Below are 20,077 nucleotides of genomic sequence, written 5' to 3'. Positions count from 1 at the left end.
TCCAAGAGCATGGTATATCTCTCCATGTATTTGTATCATCTTTAATTTCTTTCATCAGTGTCTTATAATTTTCTGCATACAGGTCTTTTGTCTCCTTAGGTAGGTTTATTCCTAGATATTTTATTCTTTTTGTTGCAGTGGCAGATGGGAGTGTTTTCTTGATTTCACTTTCAGATTTTTCATCATTAGTGTATAGGAATGCCAGAGATTTCTGTGCATTAATTTTGTATCCTGCAACTTTACCAAATTCATTGATTAGCTCTAGTAGTTTTCTGGTAGCATCTTTAGGATTCTCTATGTATAGTATCATGTCATCTGCAAACAGTGACAGCTTTACTTCTTCTTTTCCGATTTGGATTCCTTTTATTTCCTTTTCTTCTCTGATTGCTGTGGCTAAAACTTCCAAAACTATGTTGAATAAGAGAGGTGAAAGTGGGCAACCTTGTCTTGTTCCTGATCTTAGTGGAAATGCTTTCAGTTTTTCACCATTGAGGATGATGTTTGCTGTGGGCTTGTCATATATGGCCTTTATTATGTTGAGGAAAGTTCCCACTATGCCTACTTTCTGCAGGGTTTTTATCATAAATGGGTGTTGAATTTTGTCAAAAGCTTTCTCTGTATCTATTGAGATGATCATATGGTTTTTCTCCTTCAATTTGTTAATATGGTTTATCACATTGATTGGATTGCATATATTGAACAATCCTTGCATTCCTGGAATAAACCCCACTTGATCATGGTGTATAATACTTTTAATGTGCTGTTGGATTCTGTTTGCTAGTATTTTGTTGAGGATTTTTGCATCTATGTTCATCAGTGATACTGGCCTGTAGTTTTCTCTCTTTGTGACATCTTTGTCTGCTTTCGGTGTCAGGGTGATGGTGGCCTCGTAGAATGAGTTTGGGAGTGTTCCTCCCTCTGCTATATTTTGCAAGAGTTTGAGAAGGATAGGTGTTAGTTCTTCTCTAAGTGTTTGATAGAATTCGCCCGTGAAGCTATCTGGTCCTGGGCTTTTGTTTCTTGGAAGATTTTTAGTCACAGTTTCAATTTCAGTGCTTGTGATTGGTCTGCTCATATTTTCTATTTCTTCCTGATTCAGTCTTGGCAGGTTGTGCATTTCTAAGAATTTGTCCATTTCTTCCAGGTTGTCCATTTTATTGGCATAGAGTTGCTTGTAGTAATCTCTCATGAACTTTTGTATTTCTGCAGTGTCAGTTGTTACTTCTCCTTTTTCATTTCTAATTCTATTGATTTGAGTATTCTCCCTTATTTTCTTAATGAGGCTGGCTAATGGTTTATCAATTTTGTTTATCTTCTCAAAGAAGCAGCTTTTAGTTTTATTGATCTTTGCTATCGTTTCCTTCATTTCTTTTTCATTTATTTCTGATCTGATCTTTATGATTTCTTTCCTTCTGCTAACTTTGGGGTTTTTTTGTTCTTCTTTCTCTACTTGCTTTAGGTGCAAGGTTAGGTTGTTTATTGGAGATGTTTCCTGTTTCTTAAGGTAGGATTGTATTCCTATAAACGTCCCTCTTAGAACTGCTTTTGCTGCATCCGATAGGTTTTGGGTCGTCGTGTCTCCATTGTCATTTGTTTCTAGGTACTTTTTTATTTCCTCTTTGATTTCTTCAGTGATCACTTCGTTATTAAGTAGTGTATTGTTTAGCCTCCATGTGTTTGTATTTTTTACAGATATTTTCCTGTAATTGATATCTAGTCTCATAGCGTTATGGTTGGAAAAGATACTTGATACAATTTCAATTTTCTTAAATTTACCAAGGCTTGATTTGTGACCCAAGATATGATCTATCCTGGAGAATATTCCATGAGCACTTGAGAAGAATGTGTATTCTGTTGTTTTTGGATCGAATTTCCTATAAATATCAATTAAGTCCATCTTGTTTAATGTATCATTTAAAGCTTGTGTTTCCTTATTTATTTTCATTTTGGATGATCTGTCCATTGGTGAAAGTAGGGTGTTAAAGTCCCCTGCTATGAATGTGTTACTGTCGATTTCCCCTTTTATGGCTGTTGTATTTGCCTTATGTATTGAGGTGCTCCTATGTTGGGTGCATAAGTATTTACAATTGTTATATCTTCTTCTTGGCTCGATCCCTTGATCATTATGTAGTGTCCTTCTTTGTCGCTTCTAATCTTTATTTTAAAGTCTATTTTGTCTGATATGAGAATTGCTACTCCAGCTTTCTTTTGGTTTCCATTTGCATGGAATATCTTTTTCAGTCCCCTCACTTTCAGTCTATATGTGTCTCTAGGTCTGAAGTGGGTCTCTTGTAGACAGCATATATATGGTTCTTGTTTTTGTATCCATTCAGCCAGTCTGTTTCTTTTGGTGGTAGCATTTAATCCATTTACATTTAAGGTAGTTATCGATATGTATGTTCCTATTCCCATTTTCTTAATTGTTTTGGGTTCGTTATTGTAGGTCTTTTCCTTCTCTTGTGTTTCTTGCCTAGAGAAGTTCCTTTAGCATTTGTTGTAAAGCTGGTTTGGTGGTGCTGAACTGTCTCAGCTTTTGCTTGTCTGTAAAGGTTTTAATTTCTCCATCAAATCTGAATGAGATCCTTGCTGGGTAGAGTAATCTTGGTTGTAGGTTTTTCTCCTTCATCACTTTAAATATGTCCTGGTAGTCCCTTCTGGCTTGCAGAGTTTCTGCTGAAAGATCAGCTTTTAACCTTATGGGGATTCCCTTGTGTGTTATTTGTTGTTTTTCCCTTGCTGCTTTTAATATGTTTTCTTTGTATTTAGTTTTTGACAGTTTGATTAATATGTGTCTTGGCGTGTTTCTCCTTGGAATTATCCTGTATAGGACTCTCTGTTATTCCTGGACTTGATTAACTGTTTCCTTTCCCATATTAGGGAAGTTTTCAATTATAATCTCTTCAAATATTTTCTCCGTCCCTTTCTTTTTTCTTCTTCTTCTGGTACCCCTGTAATTCGAATGTTGGTGTGTTTAATGTTGTCCCAGAGGTCTCTGAGACTGTCCTCAGTTCTTTTCATTCTTTTTCTTTATTCTGCTCTGCAGTAGTTATTTCCACTATTTTATCTTCCAGGTCACTTATCCGTTCTTCTGCCTCAGTTATTCTGCTATTGATCCCATCTAGAGTATTTTTAATTCCATTTATTGTGTTGTTCATCGTTGTTTGTTTCATCTTTAGTTCTTCTAGGTCCTTGTTAAATGTTTCTTGCATTTTGTCTATTCTGCTTCCAAGATTTTGGATCATCTTTACTATCATTATTCTCAATTCTTTTTCAGGTAGACTGCCTATTTCCTCTTCATTTTTTAGGTCTGGTGGGTTTTTATCTTGCTCCTTCATCTGCTGTGTATTTTTCTGTCTTCTCATTTTGCTTATCTTACTGTGTTTAGGGTCTCCTTTTCGCAGGCTGCAGGTTTGTAGTTCCCGTTGTTTTTGGTGTCTGTCCCCAGAGGCTAAGGTTGGTTCAGTGGGTTGTGTAGGCTTCCTGGTGGAGGGGACTAGTGCCTGTGTTCCTGTGGATGAGGCTGGATCTTGTCTTTCTGGTGGGCAGGTCCACGTCTGGTGGTGTGTTTTGGGGTGTCTGTGGACTTATTATGATTTTAGGCAGCCTCTCTGTTAATGGGTGGGGTTGTGTTCCTGTCTTGCTAGTTGTTTGGCATAGAGTGTCCAGCACTGTAGCTTGTTGGTCGTTGAGTGAAGCTGGGTGCTGGTGTTGAGATGGAGATCTCTGGGAGATTTTCGCCGTTAGATATTATGTGGAGGTGGGAGGTCTCTTGTGGACCAGTGTCCTGAAGTTGGCTCTCCCACCTCAGAGGCACAGCACTGACTTCTGGCTGCAGCACCAAGATCCTTTCAGCCACACGGCTCAGAATAAAAGGAGAAGAAAAGAAAGAAAGAAACAAAGAAAGGAGGAAAGAAAGGAAGAAAGAAAGAAGAAGGAAGGAAGGAAGGGAAAGAAAGAAAAAGGAAGGAAGGAAGGGGATAAAATAAAATAAAGTAAGATAAAATAAAATATAGTTATTAAAATAAAAAATAATTATTTAGCAAAAAAAATTTTTTAAAGAAAAAAAAACGAACAAAAAAAACCGGACGGATAGAACCCTAGGACCAATGGTGAAAGCAAAGCTATACAGACAGAATCTCACACAGAAGCATACACATACACACTCACAAAAAGAGGAAAAGGGGAAAAAATGATGTTGCTCTCAAAGTACACCTCCTCAATTTGGGATGATTCCTTGTCTATTCATGTATTCCACAGATGCAGGGTATATCGAGTTGATTGTGGAGCTTCTATCGGCTGCTTCTGAGGCTGGTGGGAGAGATTTCCCTTTCTCTTCTTTGTTCTCACTGCTCCTGGGGCTCAGCTTTGGATTTGGCCCTCCCTCTGTGTGTAGGTCACCAGAGGGTGTCTGTTCTTCGCTCAGACAGGATGGGGTTAAAGGAGCAGCTGCTTCAGGGACTCTGGCTCCCTCAGGCCAGAGGGAGGGAGGGAGGAGTGCGGATGCGGGGCGAGCTTGCCGCGGCAGACGCCGGTGGGACATTGCAACAGCTTGAGGCGCCCTGTGCGTTCTCCCGGGGAAGTTGTCTCTGGATCACGGGACCCTGGCAGTGGCGGGATGCACAGGCTCTCCGGAAGAGGGGTGTGGATAGTGACCTGTGCTCGCACAATGGCTTCTTGGTGGTGGCAGCAGCAGCCTTAGCGTCTCATGCCCGTCTCTGGGGTCCGCGCTGTTAGCCGCGGCTCGCGCCCGTCTCTGGGGCTCCTTTAAGCAGCGCTCTTAATCCCCTCTCCTCACGCACCAGGAAACAAAGAGGGGAGCAAAAGTGTCTTGCCTCTTTGGCAGGTCCTGACTTTTCCCTGGACTCCCTCCCGGTTAGCCGTGGTGCACTAACCCATTCAGGCTGTGTTCACGCCGCCAACCCCAGTCCTCTCCCTGCGCTCCGGCCGAAGCCCAAGCCTCAGCTCCCAGGCCCGCCCGCCCCGGCGGGTGAGCAGACAAGCCTCTCGGGCTGGTGAGTGCTGGTCGGCACCGATCCTCTGTGCGGGAATCTCTCCGCTTTGCCCTCCGCACCCCTGTTGCTGCGCTCCCCACCACGGCTCCGAAGCTTTCTCCCTCCGCCACCCGCAGTCTCTGCCCACGAAGAGGCTTCCTAGTGTGTGGAAAGTTTTCCTCCTTCACGGCTCCCTCCCACTGGTGCAGGTCCCGTCCCTATTTTTTTGTCTCTGTTTATTCTTTTTTCTTTTGCCCTACCCAGGTACGTGGGGAGTTTCTTACCTTTTGGGATGTCTGAGGTCTTCTGCCAGCGTTCTCTTGGTGTTCTGTAGGAGTTGCTCCACGTGTAGATGTATTTCTGGTGTATCTGCTAGTGTTGGAGGGTATCCTGCAGTGGCGGGGGGTGGCTGTGGCTCACCGTGGAGACAAGGACACTGGCAGCAGAAGTTCTGGGAAGTACTCCTTGGCATGAGCCCTCCAGGAGTCCGCCATTAGTCCCAGCAAAGAGCCTCCAGCTAATTCTTAAGTATGGAGTTTAGTATTTATTCAGTGGTATGCTTCTTAGGGTACAAAAATATATCTAAAATTAGAGAGGTAGTAAGTAAATATTTGGACTGTGCTAGAAGGCATTCAGCTTCTACTCTACCCATAACTTTAGGGAACATATCTAAAGTGGAAAGTGAGATCAAACAGCATATGACTTTACATTTTGGCATATTTCCATGGTAGTGCCATATGTTAGAAAAAACTGGAATTTCAAAATTGAATAACCTAACCTTGGGAGGGGCAGAAACCTTAGTAAATGTACTAAATTGGGGCTTGAGGAAGGACAGCATTTGAGGTAGAGCCAGACCTCAGGGTTTGGACCATTTGTGTGTCTCCACACCTGCCAATTGGACCATTTTTATAATTCTAGTTCAGATTCTAATGCAGAAAGGGAATATGATTGTTCTAGCTCAGCTTTTCACAGTAGACCCATAAAATGGATCGTGGTAAGCCGTGAATGGGTCAGACTTATTTCATAAAGCATCTCCATTGTGCAACAAATCAGCTTTATTCATAATTCTCCACAGTGGGGCGCTTGCATGGACCACGGTGGGGACATTGTTAGGCTAGATTGGAAAGTTGGGTATGACAGGCATCATGACGAACTTATTCATTGTTTAGTGTGCTAGAATTTTTATTTCATCATAGAAACACGGAATCATAATTAAGTCACCGAACACTAAAAATGGCTTTAAGGAGATAAAAAATGTTTTAAATATATGCTTGAGTTAATTTCTTCTCAGAATTACCTAAAGCAAGTACTTTAACCCTTGTTCATTCATGAAGTCATGGACTTGGAAAGGACATTGAAAAAACTCTTGTCCATCTCCCTGCCATCAAATAGGACTATGTTTTAAATACTTTAAAAGTAATTTTTTAAAATCACAAATATTAATCTTTGAAACAAGTTGAAACTGTAAGAAGAATATAAAATAAAATGTACCTTCCGACCCCAAAGCAGTACATTTCAAAGTATATCACAGTGATCTGTCTACATACTTTTCTCAAAAATTTTACAACGAAAGTATATATTCTTCTGTCCTATTTCATAGACCTCTTTCATATCCTGTCCAGCTTATTTGTCAGCATTTTTCTGAGCTCTTGTGTTTTTTTCTTAATTTTTGAATTTAATTTTATTTATTTTTTTATACAGCAGGTTCTTATTAGTCATCCATTTTATACACATCAGCGGCTAGATGTCAATCCCAATTGCCCAATTCATCCCACCCCCACCCCCACCCCCCGCCGCTTTCCCCCCTTGGTGTCCATACATTTGTTCTCTACATCTGTGTCTCAATTTCTGCCCTGCAAACCGGTTCATCTGTAGAGCTCTTATGTTTATTTTGTTATCTTGCTGCTTAATAATAGCATTTTCTTTCAGTTTTATAGAAGAATGTGACTGTTCTCTAATTTTAAAAGGTTCTACCTACTAGTAAAATTTCCATGAATTTCTAAATATGTTAGCTTGAACATTTGCTTTTTTAAAAGTTTTTGAACTTACCTCTTTAAGTAATAATCTTATAAAGCCAATTCTTTTTTTTTTCATGTAGAATCTTTAATTTGATGAACCCTTAGCTCCATTATATCACACATTCCCTACCCCATCCTCCCAGTGTAGTATATCATTGCTGAGGTTAAATCAATATTCATTTCTTGTAAATGTTAAGTACCACGCTGAGTAGGATAGTGTGGTTTTTTTTCCCTTGTATAGGTTTTTTTTTCCCCCTAAATAATTGTGTTACTTTTTTGCTTAGTTTTCATCTTACCAATTGTCAAACCAATTTGAAAATTCATTAGCTCAGTTGTTTTTTTTCTTGGAACCCCTTTGTCTGGAACCACCTTTTTCTGTTCCATTCGACCAGTTGTTCTTATTTCATAGCTGTTCTATAATCTTGCTTCACCATCATCATGGAACTTTTCTTTGTCTTTCAATTTTAATGGATTTCTGGGTTTTTTGGATTCCTTATTTTCTCTTTCATGGTTTATTTTCTCATTTTGATGGCATACATCCTCCTGTAAGTTCCTGAGAAAGGGTCATGTGAGACAATATTTTGAGATTTCACATATCTGAAAATATATTTAATCTGCTGTCTTCCCTTGTTGATAATTTGATTAGATGTCAAGATTTAGGTTGAAACTGTAATGGTGGATATGTGACACAAATAGTGAACCCTAATGTAAAATATGGACTTAGGTTAATAGTATTATATCACTGTTCATCAGCTGTATTAACATATCACTATTCATCAGCTGTATTAAATGTACTATACTAATGCAAGATGTTAATAATAGGGGAAATGGGGGAAGTGAGGAGTTATGTGGAAACTCTCTATACTTTCCATTAAATTTTCTGTAAACCTAAAACCACTCAAAAAAATATTCCGTCTTTAAGTTGAATATCAGCCGCTTCATATGGTTCAACTTAAAAGTACATACACTTTCACTATTAAGTAAAGTGTTATCAGTCGGGTGCTTCACCCTTCATTCCTGCCATGCCTGGTGTCCCAGAGTTTGGAGACTCTGGTTAAATTTCTCTCCTTTGGTTGTGGAAGAGAAGTACTTGCCGGCGTGCTCTTGGTGGGGGCAAGAGCATGGGTTCCATTGTTCTTCATACAGATTTTCAATCAGTTCCCCTGTTTTTGGCCAGCTACCTTACTGCTGCTTTCTCTGGTACCTGGTGCCTCCAGTTCCTGAGATGTTCCAGGGTTTTTTGTTCACATCAGCTTGCTCCTTGTATCTAGGTATCCCTTCACAAGCTGGCACTTAGGTTTTAGCTCCTTCAACTCCGTTAAATAATTTACCACACTTTATCAGCTCTCCATGTACAAAAATTTGTGTCCTCTGTTGTCTCCTTTTGTATTTTTTGTTTTGTTTTGAAGATTTGTATCTTTTTTATTCATTTACTATTATTTGGTGAGATTTCTAAAGGAAGTAGAGAGGCATACTATGTTCAATATGTCTTGTTTAACCAATCTGCTTTCATTTTGATCAATAAGGGTTTGGTTTTAATTCATTTTGTTTTCTTCTGTTTTTAATAATTATTCTAATTTATTGGTTATGTGTTCTCTTTAGAGCTCTGGGCAGCTCTCTTTGGGAGGATGCTATTGAAAGATGGTGCTTTTTAGATAACAAATAATACTTAAAATGTCTGGAAAAATTGTCTCCAGAATCATGGTTGTGAACTAAAGTGTGTATTTTTAAGTTGTTCACAGGGCTTAGAGCTCCTGCCAGAGGACTGTTACTCTTTGGTCCACCTGGAAATGGGAAAACAATGCTGGTAAGAATTCTTTTTATTTTTATTTTTTAAACTTAAAAAAATATATATTTATTTATTTGGTTGTGCTGGGTCTTAGTTGCAGCATGTGTGCTCCTTAGTTGTGGCATGCGAACTCTTAGTTGTGGCATGCATGTGGGATCTAGTTCCCTGACCAGGGATTGAATCCGGGCCCCTTGCATTGGGATTGCAGAGTCTTAACCACTGGACCACCAGGGAAGTCCCAAGAATTTTTTTTTTTTTTTTTTTTTTGCGGTACGCTGGCCTCGCACTGTTGTGGCCTCTCCTGTTGCGGAGCACAGGCTTCGGACGCGCAGGCTCAGTGGCCATGGCTCACGGGCCTAGCCGCTCCGCGGCATGTGGGATCTTCCCGGACCGGGGCACGAACCCATGTCCCCTGCATCGGCAGGTGGAATCTCAACCACTGCGCCACCAGGGAAGCCCCCCAAGAATTCTTTTTAAATGTGCATGTTCTGTTGAGATATTTGGGAGATAATATGAAAAAAGAAACTTTTCATTGTCCCTGAGTCTATTATTTATGACTTGCCTTTGCTATAATATACTTTTTTTTATGGCCACACTGCGTGGCTTGCAGGATCTTAGTTCCCTGACCAGGGATTGAACCCAGGGCCACAGCAGTGAAAACGCCAAGTCCTAACCTCTGAACCACCAGGGAACTCCCAATTTTTAAACTAGTTTTTAATGACGAAGTAGGTGGAAACCCACATACGTTATCTTCCATAGTAGTTTGGGGCTGGCTAAATTTAATAGTGTAATTTTCATTATTTTCCCAAGTTAAATAATAAAATTTTACTGTAGAAGAGCTTACCTTACTATATTGAGTATCTTCCTAATCTTTGATTTTTTTTTTTTTACTATTGTAACAGGTTTATTTAAATAAAATAATCAGCATGATACAGATTTCTTTCTTTTTTTTTAAATTGAGGCATAATTGACATACAACAGATTTTTTTTTTCTGTGTCCTTTTGCCAAAAGTTTTTGGTAGGATTTGGATATCTTTCTCCTGCATAGCTCTCCTAGAGGGAAAACATAAATAGGGAAAGAGTAACTTTTTCCGTTAGCTGTTTGTATTTCTCCAAGCAGTTATCTTCTATAACTAGGAAGAGAATAATACCCTCTTTTTTTTTTTTTTCTTTAACCTCTCCCTGTCACTTCTCTCTTAGAGAAAAAGAGAGTGGAAAGAAGCATAGCTCTTCCTAGAGCTTTTCCTCATTGCTGAGAAGAAAACACATTGATTGCCATATGTTGAGAATTGTGTCATGGCTTATATTTTTAGGAAATCTTTTCTAGAACTTAAATTGATCAGATGTGGTTATCTTTTTAAAGCAGTTGAACTAATATTTACCCTTGTGATTTTTAAAGGCTAAAGCAGTAGCTGCAGAATCTAGTGCAACCTTCTTTAATATAAGTGCTGCAAGTTTAACTTCAAAATACGTGAGTATTCTTTTTTCCAGTATTGTCATGTTCTAAGTTACTGTCTAAACGTTACTGTGTTAAGTATAAATGATAAGAACATTACACCAAAATGTTTTTATTTGAGTTTTATATCTATTATTTAGATATGCTGAATATCACTCTTCAAAGTAGAAAGTTATGTGCATTTGCTAGGTTCTTTTAAAATTGAAATTATTCTGTTAAATACTGTATTTGTTTGCTAGGGCTGTGTATTAAAGTACCACAAACTGGCTGGCTTGAACAATAGAAATTTATTGTATTGTATTTTGGAGGCTAGAAGTCCAAATCAGGTATTGGCAGGGGTCTTAATTTTGTAAAGTAATTAAAAATAACTATAAAATGATACTTTTCCTGGTTAAATTTTACTTCCTGTGTGAAATTTTATACGTAAAATTGTTATTAAAGTAGGTTTACCCATATTATGCACATACTATAACAGAAAGCATTGTCTTGGAAGCTAGGAGGTAGGGATTCCAGCCTAACTTTTACATGCCAAGCTGGCCTTAAGAAAGTATCACTTTAGGCTTTACTTCATTTATTTTTTAAAAATATAAACCAGGTTCTATTTATTAAATACATAGATCTTCTTTCAAATTCATGTACAAGATTTGTTAGCAGTTATGAATAAGTCTTACTATATTTACTTCACTTATAAAGTGTTGATGTCATAAGAGGTGATCTCTTGCAGTTCCTTCCGGCTCTGAGAATATTTGTTTTGAAGATTCTAATTCTGGGGCCTTTCCTTTTTTCTTTTATTTAATTTTCAATAAAAAGAATAGATGCCACCTAGAGAACAAAATAGTTTTTGCAGTAGATTACCACAAACCTCATGACTCTTTCGTTAGATGCTTTGGTGCATAGAATGGCTTTAGTATAGTATTTCAGCCCCTGGGAATGTCTTAAGGAGTGTTCATAGACCTCCTAGAAATACTTTGATATTTATTGACAGTGATATTGTGAGAATGGGTTTTCATGGTGTTCTCAATAGAGCAAGTTTTATTTAGAGCATTTTCCAACTTACCTGCTTCTATAAATATACCCTGCAACCTAGGGCTTAAGAATACGTGCCGCATCTCTCTCTTCTCTAGTATTCCCTCTTTCTCAGTAGTTATATCCCAATAGCTATTCCATTCTCAAGTCTTAGGAATGCAGAGTGAAACAAGACAGAGATATTTGTCATTTTTTAAAGTACTCACCAGACCGTCTTAAATAATAAATAAGTAGTCTATTTTCTAAAATTATAAGGGACAATTCAGGAACACTCCCATACCCCCATTCCTTAAACCAAATCTTTGGTTGTTGCAAAGAAAGGAAATTAAATTCCTAGGTTCTAGACTTTTAATAGTGAAATTTAAAAAGCTGGAATAATCTTGCATTTTATGGGTATAACAGTGTATATAATGCCTTGTTTTAGGTGGGAGAAGGAGAGAAATTGGTGAGAGCTCTTTTTGCTGTGGCTCGAGAACTTCAACCTTCTATAATTTTTATAGGTAAGAACATGTTTTCCAACAACTTAGTTGAGCATTTGTAAAATTCCCTTTTCCAAATGTGAGGGATATGATGGGAAAGATTATTCAGAAGTAAAAAGTTTTTTTTAATTTATTTTTTATTGAAGTATAGTTGCAGAAGTAAAAAGTTTTAAAGAAGCACAAAGTTAAAAACTGTCTAATAAATTGAGTAGGACCCATTATATTAATAACCTAAGTGGTAAACTAGAGATCCTTTTATTTCCTCTAGATGAAGTTGATAGCCTTTTGTGTGAAAGAAGAGAAGGAGAACACGATGCTAGTAGACGTCTAAAAACTGAATTTCTAATAGAATTTGATGGTGTAAGTATTGATTATGATATTTTTAATGTGGTAGCATTTTAGGGTATTTTCCTATTGAATGGCCCAAATTAGAAATAAATATCTTTATTGTGTTTTTCTTTGTTATTTATCTAAAAGTATTGAAAAAAAAATTTGGCTTATAGGTACAATCTGCTGGAGATGACAGAGTGCTTGTAATGGGTGCAACTAACAGGCCACAAGAGCTTGATGAGGCTGTTCTCAGGTAGGGAGATTTATGTAGAAACGCACACATTTATTACAGATGTATTTACTCATGTGTTCATCTGACGTATTTCTTGTTTCCTTCTCTCTCAATTTTAAGACTAAATTCATTATTTTCCTCTCTATATCCATCTTCTGGTCTCTTGTTACCAACTGAAGATTTTGAGGACAGGACCAGCATGATATCAGGAAAACTATTTTTAACTTTATGGTTTTAGGGAAATTACTTATTTCTTCTGGGTTGGATTAAAGTATCAAAACACCAAAACTGATTTTTACCCTCTTTTACTGGGCTTCATGAGAAGCTGATAAAGCACAGCTCATGGGAGCCATATGCTCTCTTCTCCTGTGTTTGATCAAATGTATTCCCTTTCTACTGGGAGGATAGTTTGGCTCAGCATAAAATTCTTGGATCTCCCGTTCTTTTCCTGAGGAATTTATAACATTGCCCCATTGTTTCTAGGATTGGATGTTGCAGTGTGAAAGTCTGAAGCCAGCCTGCTTTTATTCACATTTATGGGTTAATCCAGTAGGGTTAGTGTCTAATCTCCTTTCTAATACTACTACTACTACTTTTGTAGCCTTTGTTTCTGTGGTGGTTTTTGTTTTCTTTTTTATTGGTTTCCTGATCTCTGCAAACCCATTTTTCATCTTCTGTTGTCTACTTCTTTGAGCCTTTGTATGTCATTTCCTTGAGCCTTTATATCTCACTGAGCTCTTATTTCATAGGAGCCTTTTTCTTTTCATCAAATTATTTTATTTCTTGGAAAGATATTTGGTCACAATTTTAATTTGCTTTAAGGCAAAATCCTCTTGTGCATGTTCTTCATTTTATCTGTTTTATGTTTAATGTATTCTTTCCCCTCTTTTTTTTGGCACTGTTTTTTAAAATCAGTCCTATGTTTTTGTCTCTTTTGCTTATTAATTTTATTTGAATAAGGGGAGTTTTCTTGGAAAACCTAATTTGGAAGGATATTGTAGAAGAGGTAGAAAAGTAAGATAGCAACCATGTATCTTGAGTTGTCCTATGAATACCCTGGACTGGTGGGCAGTCTCCCTGACTCACAACAAAGCCGTACCTGATAAAGAAGTATACGTGTATATAAATAAGCGATTGGGTTGATTTAGTCTTCTTCAACTGAAAAAGATTGGTCATTGCAAAACAGCTTGTCATCTTGCCAGACTGATTGATGTCGTCTTACAAAGATGATGTATCTTTGAGTTTCTTTGTTCAGACTCATCTTCCTTGCCATTCCCTTGCTACTGACTAGGGTCACATGATCTGCAGAGCCAGTCCTCACATGTTTGTTTAAATATGGGGAGGTAGTTTTATTATCCCTCAGAGTGTGCTCTCTGTTTCCTCTGGAAAATTCTGCTCTGACAGCCATGTCTAAAATTTGCAGTGGCAGGTGCTGTCTGTATTCACCTTTGTCAGTGTAATTTTCACTGCCCTAGGCAGCCCTTCTTCATACATTTTAGTTCTGTAAATGTTACGTAGTTTGTTGATGATGGAGTTTACATTTCTGTTTCTGTTGTCCTTGTTGGTTTTAATTGTTTTGTTTCAAGAAGACAGCAGAGATCTGTTTCTTCAACTTCTTATATCAGATATTTTGTTTTAAAGTGTTACTGCTGTTAAAAAAATACAAATACATAAATGGTTAATTTAATTCTGACAATATTGAATTAAGGATTTTTAAACATTAACTAGAATTTTTTTAACTCTTTATTGGAGTATATTTGATTTACAATTTTGTGTTAGTTTCAAGTGTATAGCAAAGTGAATCAGTTATACATATATCCACTCTTTTTTAGATTATTTTCCCATATAGATCATGACAGAGTATTGGGTAGTGTTACCTGTGCTATGCAGTAGGTCCTTATTAGTTATCTATTTTATATATTTAACTAGAATATTTTAAAAGAGTAACTTTTATACTGATAACTACTAAAATGTATTCAAATGCCTTCAGCATTATATTTAAAGCTTTGTTCTTGTTATGTGCTACTTGAACTGAATTATCTGTAAATTCAAAACTGTATTTCTGAGATGGCTTGAATCCTTTTTTTAGGCGTTTCACCAAACGGGTATATGTGTCTTTGCCAAATGAGGAGGTATGTATCTGTGTTTGAATTTTTTTTAAGGCAGAAACAAGAACTACCATCTTGACAGTATTAAGTCTTCCAGTGCATGGTACCGCTGCATTGGAAAAGTTTGGTGGTTTCTTAAAAAGATAAACAGAAAACTTACTGTAAGACCCCAAAACTTCATTCCTAAGAATCTACCCAAGAGAAATGAAAACATATGTCTACACAGACATGTACAAGAATTTTTATAACAGCATTATAAATAATAGCCAAGAACTACAGAGAATCTAAAATAGTCTTCAGGCTTCCCTGGTGGCCTGAATCCACCTGCCAGTGAAGGGGACACAGGTTCGAGCCCTGGTCTGGGAAGATCCCACATGCTGCAGAGCAACTAAGTAGACCCCGTGCTCCGCAACAAGAGAAGCCACCGCAATGGGAAGCCCACACACCACAACGAAGAATAGCCCCTGCTCGCCGCAACTAGAGAAGGCCCACATGCAGCAACGAAGACCCAACACAGCCAAAAATAAATAAATAAATAAATTTTTAAAAATCCTTAAAAAAAAAGTCATCAGTTGGTGAAAGGATATACAAATGTGGTATATACATTTAATGGAATACTGTTTAGCAATAAAAGGAATGAGCTACTTACACATACCATAATATGGATGAACCTCAAAAACATACTAAATAAAGATGCCAGATGCAAAAGATTTCCTATCATATGATTCCATTTTTATGAAATGTCTAGAAAAGGCTCACTTCTGGAAACAAAGTAGATAGTGATAAGGTAAGGCTGTGGGTGGAAGTCGGGATTAACTGCAAACAGGCACAAGTGAACTTTTTGGGGTGATAGAAATGTTCTAAAACTGGATTATGGTGATGGTTGCACAATTCTAAACTTACTAAAAGTCATTGAATTATACACTTCAAAAGGGTGAGATTCCATGTTACATGAATTCATATCTCTATAAAACTTTTTTTTTAAAATTGTGGTGTCTAGCTCAGACCCTTAGCATCCTTGGTAGTAACAGCAGCTACTTTCTTAGTGTTTTATTTGGATTGTTTTTAACTCTTTCAGGAACTCTCAAAAAATTGTTATTTTAACAGATATATGTGTGAGGCTCTAAGAGGTAGCGTGGTTTGTATAAGATCATTCAGTTCCTAAATCCTGGATATTTTATTAAGCCAATTCTTAGGACTGATAATTCTTTAAAATTTCTTTTCAGACACGACTACTTTTATTAAAAAATCTATTATGTAAACAAGGAAGCCCATTGACCCAAAAAGAACTAGCACAACTTGCTAGGTGAGTAATTTGATTTAGTCTATCTTGCAGTTGTTTTTTTTTAAGAATTCTTTTTGTTTTCTTTAAAGTAAGCTCATGTATGAGCTTGTGCATGTGGGATCTTCCTGGACCGGGGCACGAACCCGTGTCCCCTGCATTGGCAAGCAGACTCTCAACCACTGCGCCACCAGGGAAGCCCCACATAATTTTTTTAAACTTCGACTTCTTCAGCTTTTTTTTATGAGTGGTGTATTAAGTAGAAACTGAATATAGGAGATACACTCATGAATTTTAGTCATTGAAAAAAATCTCATAAAGTAATTTAAAATGTTCAACAAGCATGTGAATAGCTAGTTATGTTGGTAAAAACTCTGAGTTCCCAGATACCTGTGAAAAAATAAATTCAGTACTTGGAAATACTGAGATCCTTCTTTGAATTCCAATAAAATATTTTGCTAATAATGTTTGTGCAGTTATTTAACATAGTACATGATAAGTAAATGCTTTTTTTCCCTGTTTTATTTCCCTCTTCCTCTTTGCCTCCCTAGTTCTTAGTTCCCTTTGATAGTGTCTTGGCTGCCCAGGATCTCCACTGTGGCATCCCATTCAGGTGTGCCTCCTTTTGCCAATGTCTTCTATCCCAGACCCTTCCTTCACCCTGTCTGTCCTACATTTAAAGAAATCTTCCTTGATTGGCCCTCATTTCATCAAGGCAGTTCTCTTTGTGAAGATAAAGACTCATTAACTTATAGAGAAGTAATTGTGGTTATGTGTCAGTTGGCCAGCAATGGCTTATAGATGTTACCTTTCCAGGGCACAGATTTACAATTTAATGGAGCCTCCTGGAGATATAGTATACTTTAATCAAAGGAATGGTTCTAATAATGAAAATTCGAGGCATTATAAGGAACCAGTCGGCTGTTTGTTTTTAGCAAGTAGGCCTTCCTCTGCCCTTCAAATCAAATCACATAGCTGTCTGCTTGATAACAAAGGCAAGCTAGGTTTTACTCTCTTATTCTGTGGAGATTTAAATCTGCAAAGGTGAAAATAAGTTGCTCTTTCTTCTTTCCCATTCTCAGAATGACCGATGGATACTCAGGAAGTGATCTAACAGCTTTGGCAAAAGATGCAGCACTGGGTCCTATCCGAGGTAGGAATACAAAAGCTTGAAACATTTACAACTGTTTATTAGACCACTTCAGAAGTTTAAGAAGTCCCTATTGAGAGGTATTTTTTATTAGTAAGAAAGCAGTAAAACTATATCAGTGGAAAACTTGATACAAAGTTTCTAGACTTAGGGTCAACAAACCTTTCTGAAAATAGTTTTAGACTCATGGGCCACCTATGCTCTGTTGCATCTTCTTCTTCTCACTCTTCTTCTGACTCCTCCTCCTCCTCCTGCTCATCCTCCTCTTTTTTTTTTTTTTTTCCAACAACAACAAAAAGCTGTGAAACCATTCTTAGCTTACAGACAATACAAAGACAGTCCGTGGATGAGTGGACCATGAGCCCAGGTTTCGCTTCTTGATAGTAGGTTAGCAGCAGAAAACTCAAGAAAATGAGAACTTTTTAAAGCAAGTGGAAAAGAATAATAAAGGGAAGATTTTCTTATCTATTTTTTGGTTCTTTTCATTTCAGTATTCTAGTATGACTTGAAATTAATGTGTGTAAGGAAACATATAAATAGAAGTTTTAACTTTTATCATTATATGTTATCTTTGAAAAATTGCAGCAAAGTATATCATTCATTGCTCTGTTTTGATTCAAGGTAATTTGTTGACTCTGAAATACCACATCTATCACTTTTAGGTTATGTTAGATTAAACTCACTGTGATAATCACTTTAGACTAGATGTTCTCAGCTACTCTTCCACAGGCAGCATGGGCAGTGGATGGGTGATGCTCTCAGGTATGCACTCAGATTACTGGCTATGGTGGTAAAATTGAACATGGAACATTCAGCTTCTAGAACATATCTCTAACAGTGAAACAGGGTACTGATTAAGAACTGCTGCTTTAGAGAATAATAAATGTAATCTTGAGAATATAGTTTGAAACTCTGGGTAAAGCATTTTAGTCAAGCTTTCTTTCTGCAGGAGGCATGAAATCTTGTTCAGATACTGGACTCAGAATCAGTAGCTAATGTATAAATCGTGTATTTTTTAGAATATTTTAGCTGTTATTCTGAAACAAAGTTGTTGGCTTAAAACAACGAATGCCTTTTATAAAGAACAAGTTGTATTATTTTAAGTTTACTATGAAATTTGTAGAATCTGTTGTTCTTGAGCAATATATAAAGAAATTGAATGCCTTCCTAAGAAGGAATATTATTCTAAGCATTTATAAATTGTATGTGCTCTTAATATTAATGTATGTCTCTTTTAATATAATGATTTATATTGAACATATACTTTTAGATTATTGTACTTCGTTAGTTTAAACTTGGAAGTCTTTTTTTTGTAAGTGACTTTTATATTTTACAGAACTGAAACCAGAACAAGTGAAGAATATGTCTGCCAGTGAGGTATACTATTTTACAATTATCTTTTTTTCGTTCTGGTCCTCTAGATTGTAAAACATATCTTTTGTCTGGATTTTTCTAGTTTATCTGATTAGAAACTAGAAAAAGTTAATTTTGCTTCATTTCAAAATATGGAGGACTGTCCAACTAGTCTCTTATGGTGTCCTTTGGTAATACACAATAAATATACATAATCATTAAGTCATTTTCTGTCAAATCATATTACATAAATACTAAACAGAACAAAATTATAGGCAACTTGAGGATTTTATACATTATGAATATAGCTTGTAACAGGTTAATCCCTTGATGTTCTATTTTGTTAGTTTTTCAGTAATGTTTATGTCTTCCTTATAAAAGCAATACAGTTTCCATTGTAATGTAATTCATTACATTTAAAAAATATGGGAGGTCCCCTTATGAGATGCTGAAGCATTTCTTCTGAAAAAAATTGCCAGCAAAATATAGAATTGGATATGTAGAATGATCATAACTATGTAACCAGCCAGTTTAAATCAGATTTGAATTATGTAACTTATCTCTCAGAGCTCAGATAGCACCGAAACATTACTAACCAAAGAGACTTCATTCTTGGAACAGAAGAGAGAATAGAACTCCAGTGGAGTCCAAATGTGAACTGAAAACAAACAAACAAAAAAAAAACAATAAAAAAACCCAGAGGCATGGGCTAGAGGCTGGTGGCTGGCTAGGGGATCTGCACATTACATTGCAGAGAGTCCTGTCCAAGTGAACTCTTAACATAGAGAATAAATGTACTTGAGTATGAGTACATTTTGGCAGTCTTTTTTCTTCAGGCTTCCAGGTAAATTTGAGGTTGTCTTCAGGCATCTTGTGCATGGTGCTTAACCAACTACATTACTAAGAAAGCCTTCAGACTTCTTGCAACCACCTTTTTCCATTTCAGCAGTCTAGTTTACCTGGAGTGTGTTTGACATGAATGAAGCTTAGGAACAGAGAATTCCACATGTCATATACTTTGGTGTTTAGCTACTATTACCTTAAAAATTCATGTTTAAAGTATAAGTTTCAGGTCCCTTTTATCTGATTCATAATTTTGATTCCACATTTTTCTAATTTTTAAAAATGTATTAGTACTGTCTTAAGGTTATAATTTATTTACAGTATCCCATCAATATATGATTTTTTAAAATGTTCTTATACTTATAGCATAACCTAATAGTACTTTTCTACCCAGAAAGTAAGCATTGTGCATGAATTATTTCTTTTCCACACACCACTCTCCCTACCTTGGACTCAGGACAGGTAAACTTGATATTTCATATATGTACTCTGGCCCCCTAAAGTTGAGGAAAGGCCCATTGTGTGACATTTTAGGCCTCTGTCTTTGTCCCTTGGACAGACCATATACTAAAATTAAAACTACTGAATGAATTACAAAAAATAACATTACTGGTACCTTTTGTGACCATTCCACTAATTATGTGTAGTCAGGTTACAGTGTTATAGTTTTTGGTTCTACTGTATGCTTTCATTCAGTTTAAGTTTATTTTTAACCTAATGATTTTAGTATTAATAATTTGATAATAGCTTTTAGTCATTAGTGCTGGCTTATGAGTTAATATTTTTAAAGAACTTAGAAAAGTCTGGCAATAGTGAATACTGCATAGGTATCCATTAAATAATTTTAAAATACATAAATACTAAATAATGGCAATTTATTATAGAGATCAAGGAAATCCATTCTATTTTCTTATTTATGAGATGACAGAAAAACACAAGTAGTTTGGTTTTAAAATTGTATACTAGAATTTTTTTCAGCCATTCTTCGGTACAATTTTAATAATTGTGTTATCAGGTGCT

General features: G+C 36.7%; 1 protein-coding gene across 5 annotated transcripts in view; it reads left to right on the top strand.

Moving 5' to 3' along the window:
- Window positions 1–20,077, top strand: part of SPAST (spastin) — a 61,783-nt gene that overhangs the window by 36,448 nt on the left and 5,258 nt on the right. For 2 of the 5 annotated variants that reach the window (XM_060169231.1, XM_060169230.1), the window contains exons 8-16: window positions 8,742–8,816; window positions 10,198–10,269; window positions 11,705–11,780; window positions 12,028–12,119; window positions 12,263–12,342; window positions 14,411–14,453; window positions 15,656–15,735; window positions 16,794–16,864; window positions 18,198–18,238. In XM_060169231.1, the coding sequence (XP_060025214.1) occupies window positions 8,742–8,816; window positions 10,198–10,269; window positions 11,705–11,780; window positions 12,028–12,119; window positions 12,263–12,342; window positions 14,411–14,453; window positions 15,656–15,735; window positions 16,794–16,864; window positions 18,198–18,238 (630 nt within the window). Of the gene's footprint in view, window positions 1–8,741; window positions 8,817–10,197; window positions 10,270–11,704; window positions 11,781–12,027; window positions 12,120–12,262; window positions 12,343–14,410; window positions 14,454–15,655; window positions 15,736–16,262; window positions 16,325–16,793; window positions 16,865–18,197; window positions 18,239–20,077 lie in introns of those variants that run through there. The other 3 variants (XR_009544108.1, XM_060169233.1, XR_009544109.1) reach the window with 3 other exon arrangements.

The sequence above is a fragment of the Lagenorhynchus albirostris genome, chromosome 13 (assembly GCF_949774975.1).
Source record: "Lagenorhynchus albirostris chromosome 13, mLagAlb1.1, whole genome shotgun sequence".
NCBI lineage: Eukaryota > Metazoa > Chordata > Mammalia > Artiodactyla > Delphinidae > Lagenorhynchus > Lagenorhynchus albirostris.
Note: the sequence above shows the minus strand (reverse complement) of the source record. Positions and strands in the feature narration are given on the sequence as shown.